Consider the following 20,696-nt stretch of genomic DNA (forward strand, 5'->3'; position numbering starts at 1 on the left):
GGAGCTGTTCATCACATCACTAACAGCAGCTGTCCTTCCTCCCGCACTGCCCTTCTGCAGAGAGCTCAGAGAAGTGGTAGCATTTCTAATTCTAGACTTCAGCACCCTGGACAGAGACACCATTCTACATCTGTTGGACTTCAGAACCAAGGACAGAAACACCATTCTACATCTGTTGGACTTCAGCACCAAGGACAGAGACACCATTCTACATCTGTTGGACTTCAGCACCAAGGACAGAGACACCATTCTACATCTGTTGGACTTCAGCACCAAGGACAGAGACTAAACCATCCTCAGCAGACCGCTTCGCTCTAGTACACCTGCTTATTTACGCAATTATCCAATCAGCTGCTCACGTGACAGTGCAATGCAAACATCCGTGCAGCTAAAGCACTGCTGAGGTTGGGGGTCCAGTTCCCTCTGTGATCATCAGCAACCAGCTGGATTCATCACACACCCAGCAACACACTCGGGTACATTAGAGCAAGAGTCACAAACTCAAGAACATGTATTTACCATCCAACAGAGAAGGTGGACAGAGAGTGACAGAGCATGGGCAACAGACTACCACAGAGAAAAAGTCACACAAACAGAAAGGAGGTGTGTGATACACCTGACATACAACATGAATCAACACAATAGACACAACTGCTGACTCAAAGCCAGAATAGTTTCACTCAAAGCCACAAATGTCAGCCTCAAAGTGGTGCCAGATGAAAGTGAAAAGTTCTCCCCTCAGAGATGAGGAAGAAGCAGTGGACCAATAAAAAAACAGGTTGTAATTCTGCAGGTTGTAATGGTGACAAACAACGCAGAGCACGGTGAGACCTCTTTCAGTTCCATTCAGCCCTCTCATTGTTACCGTGGCCTGAGGTGCACTTGAAAAAATTCATTTGCATCAACTTGACTGTTTGAAGCTTTAAAAAGTCCTTTCAGCAACTGGAGAGCCGCCAGTGGCCATGACAGGCTGTCAACAGCATGAAGTGTTGTCTAAGCAGCCAGGAGAGCTGGTTCTCCTTTACCTGAGTGGAAACCGATTTTTGCTTTTGTCACAGAAACAGAAGCCAGCTGCATCGAAGTCTGTAGAGATCAAGACAGAACAAAGGAGCTGAGCTTTTTACTGAGTACACCAGTCAGACAGCGGCAGCTTCTGCTGTAAAAAAAACTGAGCATGAAAGGAATGCGAGGTCAAATGGTTGTCAGGTCTGCCGCTTGTTCTCACATGAGGAGGCAACCTACTTTTCCTGACGTACTGTACATTTGTCGAACTGACTGCTGATAGAAACACCAGACCAAAACACACCACCATGTGGTTTTCACATGTTCAGTTAGACATGACAGGTGTTGTCATTTGCTTTGCAAGACTTGTTTTCTTGCTTTTTTTCTGTTTTCATGCAAACATTAGAATAAAAGGCAAACTGAACAAACGTGAACCTGAAGAAGTTTTAAAGTGTAAATACACAAACACACTGAGCTGAGGAAGTACTTTGAGTATTTGTACTACATTGTCACTTCCTTCTCTCTTCTATTTGTCCTCTTCCCTCCCTTTCATCTTCACTTCCTTCCTTCCTTCTTTCCTTCCTCCTCCCTCACTAATATCCTTCCTTCCCTGTACCTTTTATTCTTCCCTCCCTTTCTCCTCACTTTCTTTCCTCCATCATGTCTTCTAAGGTACACTGTCTCTCTCTCCTACTTTCCATCCTTTTCACTATCATTTCCTTCTCACTTCTCTTCCTTCTTTTCCCCATTTTCTTTTCTTTAAAGCCCATTTTCTCTTCCATTTTCATTACTTCTTCCCCCCCTCCTCCTCCTCACTGCCCTGCCATATTCTTCCCTCTCCCTCTCCATCTTTTTCTCTCGCCTTTCTTTCACTATGAACTGATTCCAATTTTCCAAATTGTGAAAACATGTTAAAAACCAAATATGGTCAGCCAACAGGTTGCCATGCCAACCGCATCCACCAGAGAACTGTGTGTGTGTTTTACATAATGAAACAAAACTGCTGCATCTGTTTCTTCCTCCAAACAGAATTAATGAGTCACATTTACACACACGCACACACACACACACACACTATTAATCTTCTTCGTGGTCTGTTTTTAGGGATCACTTCCTCTTCCTGTGACAGACCTTGTTATATTTAGCCACCATCTGTGTCCCCCATTCCACACACACACATTTGTAATTCTGTCTCTGTGAGAACCCTCACTGACACAACACATCCCCCAGCCCCTAAACCTGACCTGACCCCGGTTCTGTCCTGACCCCTAAAACCAGGTCTAAATCTGCCAACACTTCACACGACATCCTCACAGCACAGAAACACCGTCACAATAATGGTTCTGACTAAACTTTGTCCACACAATCATAGAAAAACATGTAAATACACACACTGGGTGTTGACCAAAAACATGAATGTTTTTCCTTCTTCTCTCACTTCTCCCTGATAGTGTAAACACACTGCCACTTATTTTTTCTTGGGTCCAAAAATATTTATTCCTGAATCCTTTCTAACGTCAGCAGCTCATTTCTGCTGCTCCCTGTCGTCACTGATGGATGAGGGTGAACTCTCTCAGTCACCACACTCTTTGTATTTATGGTATTTTCCATTTCTAACAGACACATTAGAAAGAAAGGAAGTGGAAATCAGGCAGCAGCACTGTGCAACATCACACGGGAATTTATTCGAATCATGTTTCCTCATTAACATAAATATTTGATTTATGTCAAGTTAAGCCAACTTGGAGTCTCTTGTTTTTATGAAGACTTCAGAATTACAAACAGAATTACAAAGGTGCCAACTCTGTGGGCTCCTCTGCACCTCAGCTGCACAGATTTCTGCAGCTTTACATGTGACTTTCACAAACAACATTCTGCTTTTGAAAGATGGAACAAAATGGGTTTTCATCTAAACGTAGCACAAATCTTAACCAAACTTCAAGAAAATCTACAAAAAAACGAGCCATTTAATGCACGTTTCCAGGAGGAGCTTGGTGAAGACAAACAGCAGGTGGATTGAATCCTCCAGTCAGTGCCATTAAACTGCTGCAGAAGACAAGGAGCTGAATAAAAGCTCCAGTCAAACCAGCTGGAGAACACAATGGAACTATGAGGGAGGTCACACATTTTCTATCTCAGCCAAGTGTGAATATGGTTTTCAGATTTTCAGTGTTTCCTCTGGGTTTTTTCTTCTTTATAATGGGAATAAAACAGCTGGATGGAAGCACACCTCCAGCATCTGGGGCAGCAACACCGATCAGATCCACAAGCTCATTAGTTGCAGTTACAGATCTCTCTGCAGCTAAAGACGAATCCTCAGTCACCTGGAGAGCTGCGAACATCATCTTTTCTGCCTCTGCCCTCGTCTTTTTTCTCTTTTTCCATTTGATTCATTTGCACGTCTGTTTTCTTCACTGGCCTTTAGAGTTTTATCATGTAACCGCGGTGAAAGTCAGCCATGTAAAAATCACATTTATCTGTAGGAGGATCAGGAATAGACTGCTGTGTAGAAGATGTCCAGCTCTAACCTCGTCGCTCCACATGAGGGAACATGGAGCTCAGTGGGGAAACTGAACTCGGGTCTCGCTTCACTAACAAAATGCCAAAGTGAGTAGACTGGACCCAAATGCAGACACAGACAGTTAATCGTAATGGAAACACCAAAAACAAACATCAAAGAAACAAGTTCAGGCAGACAAGACCACATGGGGAAACCCACAGGCCATGTGAGAGTCCATATCCAGGGCGAGAACATGAAGATCGGTCCGGCTGGGAGAGCCCCAGCAGAGTTCACAAACAAGGGTGAAACAAATCATGGAAAACATGAGGTGAACTAGGAAACTGGGTATCAACAACAGGGTCACAGGAAAACAAGAACCGGCTGCTGCAGAGCTCAGAGACTGTTTGACCAAAAGCTGGTGGCAGATGGACTGGAACAAACACGAGGACACCGGGGGTTAGGCGAGAGAATGACAGTTCATGAAAGAGTCTAGCAGCCAGTAGAGACACTGTGACAAGCAGGTGGATGCTGCGGTGGAGGTGGGGCTTTGAAATGCTTCAACATCCCTCCATGAATATGTATTGCAGTGAGAGGAGTATGTCCTGTGAGTTTACTAGCAGACTTGTCTGGCTGCCAAAACTAGCTGGCATGTTTCACTTCATGAATTCAATCATACAGCCCATGTTCACAGCTACATGTGTGTCTGACACTTGCCAGCCCGCCACAGACACTGGAATGTTGTCACACCTATTTTAGGACTGACCCACTTACTGTGATGTAAAGACGCACACACACACACTTCTACAAACACAGTGAGCAACATGAATCGATGAGTTTGTCTGGACCCTGCCTGCCCACACCAAACTCCACTCAAAGTGTTTCCTTTTTAACACCAACTTGCTAATTAGCCCAGATCCTTTTACATAAAATCCAACAAAAAGAAATTTTTCAGATTGTAAGGCGTTGCTCTTAAAGCCAGCATGGGTGTTAACCACCCAGCAGCTTTTACTTAGATATAATGTCATCATTTGGTTCACACTGTGCTCTGCCACCCACTGGAACGGAGGATTGGCCATCTGGAGGATTGTTGTCGAGTTGTGTGAGTCCAGAAGCACAGAAACAAAAATGTCCTGATAAATACAGCATGACCACCACAGTGGCGGCAGGTGTGACAACACATAAAACATTAAGAATCTCAGCCGATTCTTTAGTTTTCCCTCCAGAATAGTTTTGTCCACTGAACAAAACCTCAACCATTTCATCTGTGGTGATTCTCAGTCATCCAGGTCATGGGAAACTCAGCAAATCAACATGCTGGAGGTTCTTTTCAAGACGTTTTGCCTTCTTGTCCAAAAAAGAGAACTCAAAACACAAACCCGCAGATTAAACTGCATCTTCACAACAACATGGTGGGAGTATCACATTACTAAACAGGCATCTTACATAACACACTAACCTCAAATGCAGCTATAAATACAACAAAAGAGCTTTGAGTAAATACACCAGTGAGGAAGGGACAAATCTGACTTTTGAATAACCTGTATACAAAACGCTGGGAACACAGACGCTGGTTTTCTTTGGTGACAATGTTTCTCACATGAACCTTTTTTAGCTTTAGAGTCATTCCTGTCAGTACATTATAACAGACTGCGGCTTGAACCTTTGGTGTTGTGACGTTCTTCAACTTGTTCATGTCCACTGACGACAAACTTGACTCTGTTCAGCTTCTGATAAGAGTCAGGCTGGAGACACAAGATAATAATCTAAAATCATAATTAAATAAATAATCAATAGCAGCTATAAAATGTAGAGGAAAGCCATTATCATTATTAATGCAGCAGTGCTTTTTATTTTAGACTTGATGAACATATGTTTGAGCTTTAGTCACATTTTACTCACTGTTACTAGTTTAATCAAGGTTTTGTGGTCACCAGGAAGTGGGACACTGCCGGAGCCCCAAAACCCCCAGGCTTACTCTGTAGCACCCTGGTCTACACAGTCTGATTAACTGCAACATGAGGGTCCTCTTGTAGAGTTTGCTTTATCAGACAGCTTCAGATTTTTCTGTCATGACAGATGGATCGTTCTATCGCAAAAGAACATGAGACTACTAACTAAAATAAAAAAGGTGAACTAGGAAGCTTCTCAGACTGAGGATGAGAGAAACAGCACAGAGACAGAGGAGAGAGACTGGAAGTGAAGCACAACCAATCAGGACAGGAACAGACTCCAGTGGACAGTCAGGACTGCAGAGGGAACCATCGGTGCCAGCCTGCCCTCCATGGAGGACCTGTACACCTCACAGGTCAGAAGGAGGGTGGAGAGGATCACTGCAGACCCCTCACACCCTGGACACAGACGGTTTGAACTCCTCCCCTCTGGATGGCGTTACAGGTCACTGTAAGTTTCTTCCCCCAGGACGTCGCTCTGATTGACATTTAACCTGTGCTTATACTGTATGTATAACAAGATACAGCAAATACCCTAGTGCAGGCATAGATACAGTATAATCACTGTACACACTCTAAAGCTCTTAACTTGTATATGTGTCCATCTCTGTCCGTCACCTCTGGCTGTTCCTGCCACACTGACGATTTGCATGTTGAAATTTGGCACGTGTTTTACAATGGATGCCTTTCCTGAACCACAGCAGCAAAAGTGCTGAATCCTAGCTGTATATAGTATGTACATATTTATCAATAAATCTTCTTGTTTTTTACCTTTTACTGCTGAAGACTTCTTAAAGTATTATTTTGTTATTCTGCACTATTTCATTCCATATCTATTGGTAAATTAGTTCTGACTGTACAGATTGTAGATACTGTGCATTCTGCACTGCTGTTTCCCTTCCCCTCCCCTCCTGCTCTGCTCTCCTCTCCTCTCCTCCCTCTCCCTATGCTTCTATATGCCACCATTACACATTACTAACTGTGTGTCTCCTCTCTCCCATAGTGTGTCCTCTCTCTCTCCCTGTACCTTTCTGCAGGTAGCCCTGGCCCTGGAGCTCTGCGTCCCTGACAAGCAGTCACCAGCCACATCGACCTGATCAGTGTTTGATTGTTTGTTTTGTCTTGTTGCTTTTCTTCTTTTGTCTCTTCTCTATCCACTCACCCCAACCGGTCGAGGCAGAAGGCCGCCCACCAAGAGCCAGGGTCTGTCGGAGGTTTCTTCCGTTAAAGGGAGTTTTTCCTCCCCACTGTCGCCAAGTGCTTGCTCAAGGGGGATTTGTTGGGTTTTCCCTATGTAATAATATTGATAACAGTAAGGTCTAGACCTTACTTTGTAAAGTGTCCTGAGATGACTTTTGTTGTGATTTGGTGCTATACAAATAAAATTTGATTTGATTTGATTTGTTATTGTACTTCTGGTTAAATTCTAAACTACATTCTGTTGCCTTGTACTTGTACACGTGTAATGACAATAAAGTTGAATCTAATCTAATCTAATCTAATCTAAAGTGAGGAGAATCCACCATGAAGACAGACAAGTCAGACAAAAATTGACAAAAATCGACTGAAACCAGTTCCTCAAAACAAAACACGAGTGCCAGCTGAAAAAACTCAAGTCCTGGTCAATAGGAACATACTCTTCAATGAGACACATCCGAGACACAAACCAGTAAGACCAAGACAAGTCTGGGTTAAAACTAAACAAATGATGAAGACAAGAATTAAATGAGTAACAAAAACTCATCACAAGGGTCAATGAAAAACTCTTGCAATGAAGAAAGGTCTGTATCAGCCCAAAAACGTTGATAACAGGACAACGTCACTTTTTATCAAGACCTTCCCGGGTCAATGCTTTCTCTTGACCAGCTCAAAACCCCTGATCATGGAGACAAACCCCCAAAAACTGCAAAGGTCCAAGTTAAAAACAAAAACCTGAGATAAACCAGGGTCAAATAAAATCTCTTGTCTGTGGCAAAACTCAAGACAGAAGGTGAGTCCAAGCTAAAAACCTTCAAGACTGAGTGAATAAAACCCTCACAACAGAAACGACCAGATGAGGCCACATCAGACTTTGTGGCGAGTGTTTGCTTTGCCCTCACCTTCCATCACAAAGACCAGGGAGCCCACATCGCCCTCTTTGATGATGCAGGCATCTTTCCCATAATCCACTGGGTACATGCAGTCCACAATCTCCTGGATCTGAGACAGCTCCAGGTTCTTCATGAAGTCATTGTCCAAGATGGCGTCTTTTATCAGCTCCTTCGACCTGAAACACAGAACAAGCAGCACTCAGAAAATTGGTGTGATGGAAATGACTGGATTATGTGCCTTTGTTCCTTTAATGTAAAATAGTTCTGCTTCTCATGTTTGCCACTTGCAAACTCGTCCCTGTCTGTATAACTATTTTGGTAGGTGAAGGGTAAAATGAAAGCAATACTTATATAATCTGTGTACTTGTACTATGATAAATTATTATTGACTTTTACCTTCAAATCCAATACTTTAACTGATATCTGTGTTTGGTTATTTTGTGCAGAAACAACCAGCTGACCCGGTGAAATAAAATAACGCAGCACATGACTGAATCCCAGAGGATTTACAGTTCAGTTCCTCTTTTCACATCAGGTGCACAAACTTTTTCTTTGAGGGGACGCTCAGCAGAGACAGCTCGACTGGAAACACCGTCATTTCTCCATCTGCAGGAACATTTAAACCTTTACACAGCTTCGGTCGTCATCGCTCCCCAAAGACCAGTTTCATGCAGAGCAAATAAAACTAAATTGCCCCACTCACACAGTTTGGGTAACAGCTCTGACATTCACTTGTGTTTCCCCGGCTGGTTTGATTACCTGTCATTTGTCAGAGGCTCATAAACACTGAGTGAAGTAGTTAATATGTGCGATCGATGGCAGCCGCGCGTGAAAGTCTAGTTTAAAGCTGAGGAGCTGGCTCATCCTACACGCTCTGCAGCTCCTGTTGACTTCGCTCACACAGAGTCTGGTCCGTCCACAGTCCGATCTCCAGACCACAGTCTATTACATTCAAGTGTCTGGTGGTCATGGTTCCTGCTCCCAGAGGATGAACCTCTGGTCCTCACAGCCAATTCTGCTCCACCTGCTGCTGCACAGCTTCAAAGCACAACCTCCCTCTTCCTGGATGCTATATGTGAGGAACTTCATTTACTTAATTATTTGAATTGACCTTGATTTTACCAGGTGAGGTGAGCTGTTTGTTGGAAACAGATGGTCTCCCACGTTTCCTAAGGAAGACACCTGCCCCCCAGTGCAGTGGGGGGCTTAATAGCTGGTGGACAACAGTGGAGGTCTACGGCACAGAGTGATGAACTGGACCAGGGTCTGGACTCACAGTACGGTGAGGACACCACGTGCAGCCTATAACAATGTCAGCATGTGTGACAATCCAGCTGTTTCTTACACACTGGAAAAACCAGCTGGGTGCAGAGTAAACAGGCAGAGCTTCTCTCATATATAAACTGTGTCACTGTTCTTTTATCAATAATATTGATCAGCTACATGAGACAATGAAGAGATTTTTCTCTCCAACTGTCACCAAATCCAACACTCAGACTCAAAACTGATCAAAGTATTGATCAGTGAACCTGACAAATGTCTGCACCTCAGACACAGTAGCAGTGTGAGTGGTTTGACCTTAACCGAGTCTTTGCCCTTCCAGTGCAGGTCAGTTAGCTCTGACAGCTAACAAGCAGGCTTCCCTCTTCAGAATATCAAGATTTTCCACTCATTACTTTGGTGATTTGTGCAGTTTCAGGCACAGAAGCATCTTTTTTGTTGACCTCATAACAAGCTCGGTGGTTCTGCATCATTTTTACCTCCTGAGGCCATCACCCTGAAGACTGTCTACTGTGTGCAGGTAGTCAAAGGGTTCAGACACACTGAACTGTTTCTTCTAAATGTTCACTCTTCACTCTTTGTTTTGCTTTGGTCAGTCTTTACTGCAAAAACATTTATCCCTGATTTTAAAAACTCACAAATTCAAAGCCGAGTTTGACTATCATATAAACTAAACATCATAACTGAACACTTTCTCAGCAGCTGGTGCCACAGATGAACACTGCTGCTCTCGCATTTCTGCAGTGTGGGTTTCTTTTCAGTCTTGGAGAGGAGCAGCTTCTTCCTCCTTCAAACGGACAAATAAAAAGCAGCCGAGCCGCTGTCACAGAGCCCATCACTGAGCTCTGTGAGAGAGGGAGGATTTACGGCAAAGCCAAAGGCTTCCTTCCTTCCTGTCAGCTCAATACTGTGCGTTCTAATTGAAATGGACTGAAACGGACTAGCAGAGGGAAGGAAAGCTGAAGAGAGGAAAACAAATACGCCACAAATCAACAGTCCCAGCTGTCGACTGCATCACAGCTTTGGTTTGAGACCCCAGAAGCTGCTGTTTAAACACTCAGCTGTTCAGAGGACTGAGCAGATCTGAAAACAGCTGCAGGTCAAATGCTGCCTCGATCCCACAGGCTTGTTTAGACCTGACAATTAAAGATATAATCAGGACCACTAAACGCCAAACATCACTGTGCTGTGTAGAAGAGCTCATCAGAAACAGCCTGGTGTGTTTAAGATCCTCAGGGTAACTACAAATCTCCAAATCCTAATCTGACTTTTCAATTGAGGTTCTCGCTTCATTCACATTTCCTCAACAGCCTGTAGCAAAGATGAGATGTAATTCAGGTTCTAAACTCTGCTGAACAGGAGAAACAGCCTCCCTGAGATTTAACATCATGGCTACAAGTAGAAGCAAGTAAAAGCTTTTACAATTCAAACAGTGTGACAAGAAGAAACACCATCACCACAAGTAGAAATGCAACAGAACAGACATGTCAGTGTTTCAAGCAGGCGCGTCATCGCTAGCAGTAGAAACATCACTGCAGCAAGTAGCCGGCATCAAAACAAGTAGAAACGCCATGATTATAAAATCATCACTACAGGTAGGAGACACAAACACTTCACAAGCAGAGATGATGTGTAACATTAGATACATCAGTGCTACAAGTGAAAATGTTGTCACTGCAACACAAACGTCACTGACAAGTAGAAAACAAATCACTACAAGTATCATCACCACGGTTACATGTAGACACGTCCTCAGTAGAAACATCATTGCTTCTGTGTGAAAATCGCCACTAAACAGACGTAGCGAGTAGAAACACTCTCACAAGTAAAAGTGAAGCCTGACATTAGAAACATCTTCAGCACAAATGGCCTCAATTCTGGCTTCACTGCAGCCCGGTCCTTGTTTCAGCAGCATCTACTGGACATTAGAGAACGAGCAGGTTGTAAACCTCTTCGCTGCAGTTTCACCTCAGCCGACTCTGTAAAACATGGTGACACTTTGGCCCAAATCAAAGTCGCTGTTGAAGTATTAGTTTTGGGAAAATCTCCTGAGACTGTGCAGCATCGAGGGAAACACAAGCATATAAGAAATAACTCTCCTGTAAGGAGGGGAAAAAAAGACCCTAAAAGGTCTACGAACAGACGGAGAGTGTTATTTTATCCAGTGAGACGAGCGCCAAGAGGATCTGTGTTATTTAGGTGAATCTACAGGGGAGGAAATCTTTCACCCTGGCTTCAATATCTGCATGTAAATTGGTCTCAGGAGGAAACTAACTTCAGTGAAGACACACTGTGACATGACAGACGGGGGTGGTGAAGCAGACCCTCGTATCACTAGTGCATGAGCCACATAAGAGGAAGGAGGCGTCAGAAGAAGAATCAAATAGAGGAATGAGTGAAGAAAAGCAAAACTGAACAGGAAAAAAAGGCTGAATTTACAGGTCAGAGAGAAAGTGTTAGTGGGAGGAAATAAAGGCGTGAAATAAAGCAGGCAGAAAACAGGAGACGGCAGCAAAACCAAAGGCGGACACATAAAAGAAGTGAGGTGAAAGAAAAAGGTAAAAATAAGGGAATGTAAAAGGAGGTCACTCAAAGAGAACAACAGGCACAGTGATCAGAGGGGAGGCAAGAGAGAAGACAGAGGGAGAAGCAGTAAAAAACTGACAGACAACAAGCAGACCAACACAGACGGTCATATGCCGCACACAAAGGAAAACTTGTATGAGCTCAGCAGAAACTCCAGAAGTGTGATCACATGTCTCCAGTACAGGCAGAAACCAGTCAGCACTGCAGGTGAGAGGAGACACTGACTGCAGGTAGAGGCGCAGTCACAGCAGGTGAGTATTAGAGTGAGTAGAAACAAAGTCCCAGCCAAACGAACTCTGGCTCCTGATGGAAGCAGCAACAGAGGAGGAACTTAAGTCATCACAAGCAGGAACGCCACTGCAAGTCCAAATGAGATTTCTGCAGAGACACGGTCACTGCAGGTACAATGAATGCACACTGAGGTTCATGATGTGTCTGCTGCTGGTGAGAAACAGAGAGAGAGAGGGACAAACAGGACCTTATCAAAATAAAAGCCCTCTCTCAGCAGCACATCTGTGACAGTGAAGCCTCAGCTCATCATTACCTCGTCTGCTGCGACAAGCTGGAAATGCTTGTGAAGTGCTCCTGCAGACGGCAGGAGAGCCGGTGGGGGTTCACAGCCCACACACACTCTGCAGTAACACTTGTATTTATCTTTGAAAACACACAGCACTCAGACAGAAAGGCTGCAGGACGCTGACAGGGAGCAGCGGTGGGACGGGAAAAGAAACCTTGTCATCGGCCTGTATGTGGGAGGACCACAGACTAAAAACCAGCACAGTGGTTGCTGCTGATGCTGGCATGGACAGACAGAAAAGCACATTAGATTACACCAGGCTCTGACAAATGGATGCCAGCAAAGAGCCAATACACATAAAGCAGCATGCAGTGAGTTGGTGTTTCGCTACACAACGCAGAGAGGCTTGTGTCTGGCTGAGTGAGGTGGTTAAAACTGTCGTCACCACAAACAGAAACGTCAGCATAACTAGTCCAAACGTATTGACCGAGGATAAACGTAAACCACCTCCAGCATGTTCGCATGTCAGCACTGCAGCTCTGTACATTAAATCAGGGATTAGGGCCACTGTGGCCACAAGTCGAGATGTCACTGGAAGTTGATCTTTACAAGAAGAAGAGTGATGTTGTTGCTACAGAAACAAACAAAATTGTTGTAAGGCATCAAAAACACTGTGTGTGAACAGAGAGATCAGACTGTACATGGTGACGGCCGGTTGTTGGAAACAGGCGGCATCCTGTGTCTCCTGAGGTGGAAACCTGCCCCCCAGTGCAGCAGTACAGCTCACTGGGGGGTTTAATAGCTGGTGGACAACAGTGGGGGTCTACGGCCCAGAGAGATAAACCAGGGTCTGGACTCACACACATCATGGTGAGGACGCCACATTCACTGGTGCTGCTGGTCTCTGGACGGGGTTGGTGTCCAGGAACAACAACATACAAAATCACCAGCTGCAGCCTTTAATAATGTCAGCTTGTATGAATATCCAGATGTTTAGTACAGACTGGAAGTGGCAGCTGTGTGCACAACTCAGACTGGTGCACTGTACCCATGGAACACAGTAGAAATGCTCCATTACAAGTCCTGAATAGGAAATCCTACTTAAACGAGAGAGTACATAAGTTTTACCAAGAAAATGTAGTTAAAAAGTATGACAAGGAAAAGTGCTTGGCCCTGCTACTCGTATTACAATATCAAATGGTTCACTGTCTAAATGTGAACTCAGTGTTATTTAGTAGGACAGAAAAGAAATCACAGAAACAAAAATGTCAAAGCCAAGCAAAGAAAACCACTAGACGCACCTGGAGAACAGAGACCTGTGTTTTGGAAGGACAGTGAACTGAGCCTCTGAAGTTTTAAGGTGGACTTACTCTGGGCTCTTTGGGTAGAAGGGCAGGGTGACATGGCTGATGTCACTGATGTTGCAGGCCGTGGGTTCGGCAGAGATGGCCTGCCTTTTGCTGCGATGCTGGTCCGGCTGCAGGACCAGACTCTGCTGCTGGGCCTGGACCTGCTGGGCAGTAGCGGGTCGGATCACAGACCGGTACTTGTCCAGTTCGTTCTGCAGGCGCTGGATCAACTCATCCTTTTGATCCAGCTCCAGCTCCAGCTCATCGATCAGAGCGTCGCGCTGCCGCAGCTCCTCGATCTTCTCCTGCAGGGCGTACTGCAGGTCCCGCAGGGTGCCCATTGGTCCTCTGGAGGGGCCTCTAGGCTTTCTGAGCTCCTTCTGTGATCCCCAGATTCCGTCTGAGCCTTGAGGGTCCCTGTAGGGTTCCTCAAAGCACTTCACACTTGGAATCCTTGAATTATTCTGCTGTCCCCAGATTTCTTCGGGGTTTTGTTGGACCTCCAGGTTCAAGGCACTTACACATTTAAAGCCATTTCTTGAAGGTCCATTTGCACCCTCCAGCTTGGCCCTCAGCCAGTATTGGTCAGGGGGTTTCAAGGTGTTTGTGAGCTTCCCAGTGAGTTTTCTGGATCCTGACGGTCTGCAGGGTCCTTCTACAGTTTTTTCAGGATGCCTCTCAACATGAGGTAAAGCATTTCTCAAAGCAGTTTTGGAAGTCTTGGGGGTAATGTGGATTCTTCTGGGGTTCCTTGGGACACTTCAGAGTTTCATCCTGGGTCTGTCCAGATTCTGTGTTTCCTGGGGATTCTCAAGGGTGGTTTTCCAAGGCTCCCCCAGGATCGATTACATTATTAAGTAATAATAACCTAACCTGCTTTTAGGTACTAAAAGGCTCTTCTGTGACTTTAAAACAGAAACTCTGTTCAAGGTTCCCTAGGACGCCTCAGGCTGTAGTCCCCTTTTGATGATAAAGAAAACAGCTCCTACTGCAGAAAGCCAGGAAAACTAACGGAGAGATAATTGGTCCTCTGGGTTCTCCTCTAAATCTGATTCTGGTCTGAAACAAAGCAGCAAAGTGGAGAAACTGGAGCAGACGAGGAGCCCCTCGCCACCGCCAGGGTTTCCTCTCCTCCAGGAAACCCGATTACATCTGAAACAGACAACAAACAGAAGCAGCAGCAACTTCGCCTGCAGTCATGAGGGAAAACGTGAGAAGGGAACTGACGGGAAAGTGAACGATTGGACGTGACTCATCGGAGATCAAACATCCACAGGTTCCGGGGTTTCAGCTTCAGACAACAGGATGAAAAAGATTAGAACTCGGTCGGGGACCGTAGAGTATGAAAAGAACCAGGTTTAAATCCCTCAAAACGGGTCCCGGGTCAAAGGCAGAAGTCCAGCATCAGGTGTCTGTGGTTTGTGTGAAGCCTCGGAGAAAATGAAAGTGCTGCAGAAGAATTCAGGCGTGAGAGAAGAAAGAAAGGAGAGACAAGGGAATAAACCGTGTGAACATCCTCTGCGTTTCCTCTTCTGAGGCTCAGTCCGTTGCGGAGGTAAAAGTAGAAACGGCTCTTTAAAAATCCGCAGAGCAGCGACGGGAAACGGACAGTAGCAGCACGGAACACCGCCACAGACTGAAGAACCGCAGGGACCAACAGCCGTACGCAGCTCGCATCCTCGGGCTGGAGAGCAGGGAGACAAACCCGTCTGAAAACGGGGATACCCCAGTTTTAAACGAGTGGAACCGGAGCCAGAGTCCTGCTCACGTGTGCGGCTCGTGGGTTTGGAGCTGCAGATCCCGTGGATCCGGGAGTCCGGGAGGATGCGGAGCAGCTGATCTGCCCCGGTTTAATCCCCTTCATCACTTTAATTCGTTTAACGCGGAGCAGCAGGAGGTTTGAAACCGAGACTGATGCGCGGACTGTGTCGGTGCGTCCCAAAGTTGGTCCTCCTCCTCTTCAGCTATTTGTCTATTTCTCCTGGTCTTCTTCGTCATGTTTCACATCCTGCAGCATAAATCTCTTCAACAAGAAACCAGACGATCCTGACTGTGTTTACAGACTCTGCCTCGTCTTCTCGTCAGCTGCCTGGATTTTCTGCACAAACTCCCTTTTGTGTCCAGGCTGTGGACCCAATGAAATATCTTCATGAGTATATGTACACAACTACAAGTTGCTCACAATATAGATACTGTAGGCTACCTGTGGGTCAGGGCCAGAATAAAAACCCTACGTGGCCCCTGGCAAACATTCACTGTGGGCCCCTGACCCCCTGTGGTACTCCCACAAAATGTTACTAAAAATCCTGAACTATTTATTACTGCTTCCTCCGGTTTCTCAGAGTTAGTTTTTTGACATTTGCAGTGACAGTAAAGGTTTTCTGCCTGTAGAACGGTGTCTTTATTCTGCATTGTTATCTGCTGGAAGGAGCTCTGCTGCTGGTTTCTGTGTGTCAGCACCTTGATTTAGGAGCCACACAGCACCACAGGCTAATGAAGACGAGGCGTTTCTTCAGTGCGCTTTATATGAGACACTGAGGCAGTAAGATGAAACGCAGTATAAAGAAATATACATACATGATTAATTAAAACAAATAATGATAGAGAAGTTCAGGTTCCACTAGAGGTTCAGATGCAACCACCACAAGACCTGACGTCTGATATAGGTGTGTGCATGCACGTGCGTGTGCCTAGAGCAATAAGAAACTTTGTCTTTCTTGTGCCTGTTTGAGCATAAACCTTATATTCACATGTGGACAGCGGACACATGGAACATCTTCTGGAACATCTCCAAGCTGTTCTGTTGAAGGAGCTGCAAAATAAACGAACAGAAAGTGTTCGTTGTCCACATGTCAGTATAAGATTTATGCAATACCGTGGAACAGTGCAGTAGGTGAGGATCCAGAAGAGTTCAGATGAAGACTGAGGGACTTTATAGGATGGGAAAGTTTCCTGAATGAAATGTTCATGATGACAGCACTTTATGAAAACAACCATAAACACTGTTTGATCAGTCACTTACAAGCTGTATTTATCATTAAATCGGTCCAGAGCAGCGAATACGATGTATTTATTTTATGAATCATGTAAGTTAGTTCATGCTGTTTGTGTTACAATAGTAAACTGAGTGAAGTGAAGTGTGTATGTCTAAACATGAAACCGCCGTGTTTTATTGGTACAAAACCACATTTTCTTGTTGGCGCTGATCTTCACCTTCATTCAATGTAATTGGTTCAGTCAAACTCCCATTAACTGCACAGGGTCAAACACATTGAGGAGCTGAACTCAGAGGCCAGAAACAGGAAGTCCATGTGCTGCTGTCCTGTGGCGCCACCTGCTGGACCAGCAAAGACATTACAACTCACTGCAGCCTTAAAGAAAATCCACACATTTGAAACAAGCAGTGAGGGAAGACGTCATCAGAAACTTTAATAAGACTCAACATTATCAGAATACTAAATAACTAAAAGCCTTCATTCAAATTCCTACTTAAGTAAATGTGCACAAGTATTATCAAGAAAATGTATTTAAAGTAGCCTTTGAAAAGTAATTGGTCTCTGTCACCGATATAATTATCATACAGTATATTACTATCAGACTGAGCAGCAGGTGCAGCATCCTTTAATAATTTACCTATAAAACATCAGTATTTAATATTTAAAAATATTAAATTACATGTGAATCAGACATGGTAGGCTGTCATGTTATGCTACTACGTTAACATATCATGTCACCAAGGACACTTTAAACTGCCACTGTGTTGTTGGTGGTCATTTTGGGTTTCTTGCATTCTGGGACACCATTGTAGGAGGGGTGGGGGCCTTTTACATGTCTGTGCATGGGGGCCCAGTGCATCATATTCTCTCTGTGCCTTCTGACGGAAGAAAGGAGGAGCTCGGAGCTGATGAAGGTGTTGATACACTCATCTGACTTCATCATAAGGTCACAGTGATAACAGCTTCAATGGCTTCATTGCCCTGAGTTTTGCCTATCAGGCTGCATACATGCTAGTTGATAGAGGCAGCCCGACAGGAAGAGCTGCAGACACAACTCAGTGCTGAGAAAAGTACAGTAACCTCAGCTGCATCTTTGTCTTTGTAAAATATAAAGAGGAGAGTTTTGACCAGTTTATTGAGTCCTGCACAGTTCTCTACATGACTGGTTCTGACTAGCAGCCAGTGCACAGTGCCAATGGGGTGGGCATGGCTAATATGTCAGCAAACATTGTAAACATGTTGAGAAAACTCACCCCACAGTGGTTTTCTCTCGGCACTGGCCCACAGAAACAGCTGGTCATGCTGTAGCCTAGGGAGACAGAAAGAAGAGATGATGAGACACTACATGATGCATTTATAGCTCACTCATACTTTGAAAGGCTAATCTTTGATCACAGCTGCAGCTGAACTGTGACTGTACTGCTCCTGGTAACGTGCCAGTGTCACACTGCACAAGGTGTTGCTTACAGATGTGTCACATGAGTGAGCGCACCACAGGAATACAACAGTGAGTCAGCACAACCACAACTCACTGTACACACACACAAGTGAAAGGATGACCCAACACAGAGTCCCAGTGAGGTGCTGGGCCTCCACGTGCCACCAGAGCAGCTCCACCTTGACTGTCCGGGTCTCTGAGCTCTCCTGGAAAGATGAACACTGTTCTTCCAACAGGCTGTGCCCTCGTGGTGTTTTGACGATGGTGGTGGAGACGCTGTCTAACACATCGCTCCAACATCTCCTATAGCTGTTCAACTGGGCTGCGAGCTGGTGACTGGGAAGGCCACAGCATCTGGTTCACATCATGGTCATCCTCATCACACCAGTCAGTGGCCCCCAGGATCCTGTGGACGGGGGCTCTGTCATCCTGGAGGAGGCCACTCAGTCATTCATGCTTTATTTGTATTACAGCGAGGCCGAATCAGCACCAGGCCAACAGTCCCAGGCTACAATACTTCCACATAATCTGATTAATCACGTTTGGTAGAAAGGTGCAAGATTGTAGAATAAGAACTACATCGGGTCCTCCATCCACCATGTTGTGGCCCGACCTGTGTGACAAAATCTAGTATTAGGCTCTGAGCTGTTTTGGTTCGTGCCAAGCTCAGCTGTTTTATCAACTTGCTGTAATTTTTTTTTTTTTATCTGTGTAAAGCAGAAAACCTCAGGTTGTCATATTCTTCCACCACAGGAGAACGGTGAGGCTGTAGTTATTTTCATCAATATATCAGACAGTTTTTTTCTGTAGTAACTGATTAATTGTCCAGTGAATCAAATGTCCCTGAAGTTCAAATGTCACAGTGCTGATGCTTCTACTTGCAGCGAACACAAACCTCAGTTGTAGCTAGCTCAGACAGGCTTTCTGGACAGTTTTAATGTGCTGTCCTGACACAGGAACTGTATCTCTACAACATTTGTTTCAGCAGTCAAGTCACCACAGACACTTGAACCAGTGAATCAGTAAACACATGTTCTCAGGTCATTTGGTTCTGCAAAACCTTTATGTAACCAGGGGAAAGTGGCAAGTCTGAGACTGGAACAGCTGCATGGTCCCTGTGTCTGCATTAGTAGGCAAAGAGACATTTGCAGAGCATTCTGGTACAGATAGTGACTGTCGGTCAAAGGCCTCCTGCCACACACACACATGCAAATCCACCAGCCCAGCAGGTGTGTGCGTGTGTGTCTGCACAGATAGCAGCAGGTTAAACATTAACACTGGCCAGCTTGTAAAGCTAACACCAGGACAGTGAACCTTTGGAGTTTGATATGATGTGATCACACACACACACACACTGGGTGTTCAGAATGACACAGCTCTGATCGGAGGGAGGTGATCTCTGAAATTGCTCAGGTGAGTTTTTGCTATTTCTCATCCAAAGAAACTAAGCTTTCAGATTAAAATTTTATTTTTTAAGCCACAAAGAGAGAGAGAGAGAGAGAGAGAGAGAGAGAGACAGAGTAAGTGTCATTCAACCACTCTTCTTCGCTGGTGTGTGGTGAACAGTAGCCATCAGGAAGGCTCAACATGTCTGAGCGAACAAACAGGCCGACCATGTGTGTTATAATGGAGAGAGAGAGTGTAAAGTAAGTGTCACTCTGCCACTGTTGGTGGCACTGAAAACAGACACAGAGAGAGAGATAAGTGAACGTGTCTCAGCAGCTCCATACGACATCCGTTTTAAAGGATATTTAGACACCAGAGCAAAACACGTCTGGTCCTGCGTTCACAGCGTTACTGTGGTGCCAAAGGTACTTACAGAGAGCATACCATGTACTGTTCTGCACAGGTTAAAGGTTGAAATTAGGCAGCCAAAAAGAACAAACGCGGTTTATTATTTCATTTATCTTCAAATGACCTGAAATTATGGGTGTAAAAATCAGGACAGCAGCACTTGGGTTCTCTTAGATTATGTTCAAAGATTTTAGCCACTGTTTAAAAGTACTCAAGGGTACCAAGAGAAGTACTCAGGTCTTTCATGTACTGTAAGTACACATAACAAAACTGTAAAAATACTCTATTACAAATAAAAGTACAGCACTCACAGAGAAGCACTATCAACTAAAAATAATTTAAAAGCACATTTTTATAAATTTAATGGAGTTTGAATCAAACAAACCAAATAAGAACACCTCAGATGTCCTCCATCTTTGAACTTTAATGCTTCTTGATAGATGTGAAAGAGGTTTTGGCCCCAGGAGCTCAGACAAACACAGAGTAACTAACACAGCCACTGAGATTAATGTGAGCGAGCAGCAACAGGCTGATAAGGCAGATTTGTTGAAAGGCATGCTGGGAATCGCAGGAGATCACCCAGTGTATGAGTGAATGAGTACTGCTGAGTGTGATCAGTCGACTACTGAACTGTTTCAGGCTCTGAAGACACAGAACGTCTCTTGTCCACAGTGTAAGACCCTACTGTTGGAAACAGGTTTAACACACCAAGATATTTTTTAAACTTGATGTTTTGTTACCATGTCACTGGATATTTCCCAACTTCGTGTCCTAATCTCGACGTACAGGGTCAGATTTCACAGAAATGTCTTTTTGTGTGTAACAGGCAAACTCTGACTTCATGTGTCATCATGTTTAGTTTTTGGCTCCAGAGTTTGCAGCTTGTTGTCTGTTGTGTTCCTTTACTGACCGAACCTGTTGTCGGTTTGAAACACTGAACTTCTTGGAACTAAAGATGAGGATGTCTCTGTTTCTTGGGAGGAACGTTGTTAATCAGCTCATCAGCAGAAACACTGATAAATTTACCTACAAAGGGAATACTCTTTTCTTGTGTGTGCAGTCACCGTCAGTCACTCTGAATGATCAGGGCTGGACACACGTCTCTTTCTTCTCCTGTCAGTAGCTGTGATGTTTCTTTCAACCAATGCGATTGGATAGAAGTAACGCTGGAGACCTCCTGTCTGTGGCCCTCAG

General features: G+C 44.7%; 2 protein-coding genes across 2 annotated transcripts in view; one reads left to right on the plus strand and one right to left on the minus strand.

Moving 5' to 3' along the window:
• Window positions 1–15,550, minus strand: part of LOC109969646 (cGMP-dependent protein kinase 1-like) — a 40,924-nt gene extending 25,374 nt beyond the window's left edge. The window contains exons 1-2 of the mRNA XM_020616679.1: window positions 13,296–15,550; window positions 7,551–7,717 (exon numbers count right to left, since the gene is read on the minus strand). Coding sequence (XP_020472335.1) covers window positions 7,551–7,717; window positions 13,296–13,615 — 487 coding nt within the window. The 5' untranslated portion in view covers window positions 13,616–15,550. The remainder of the gene's footprint in view (window positions 1–7,550; window positions 7,718–13,295) is intronic.
• Window positions 15,551–19,084: 3,534 nt separating this feature from the next.
• The window catches only part of a1cf (apobec1 complementation factor), a 16,404-nt gene continuing 14,792 nt past the window's right edge, over window positions 19,085–20,696 (plus strand). Inside the window, 1 exon segment of the mRNA XM_020616705.1 lies at window positions 19,085–19,121. The gene's annotated coding sequence lies outside the window, so the exon portion shown is untranslated.

This window comes from Monopterus albus, unplaced genomic scaffold (assembly GCF_001952655.1).
Source record: "Monopterus albus unplaced genomic scaffold, M_albus_1.0 scaffold177.1, whole genome shotgun sequence".
NCBI lineage: Eukaryota > Metazoa > Chordata > Actinopteri > Synbranchiformes > Synbranchidae > Monopterus > Monopterus albus.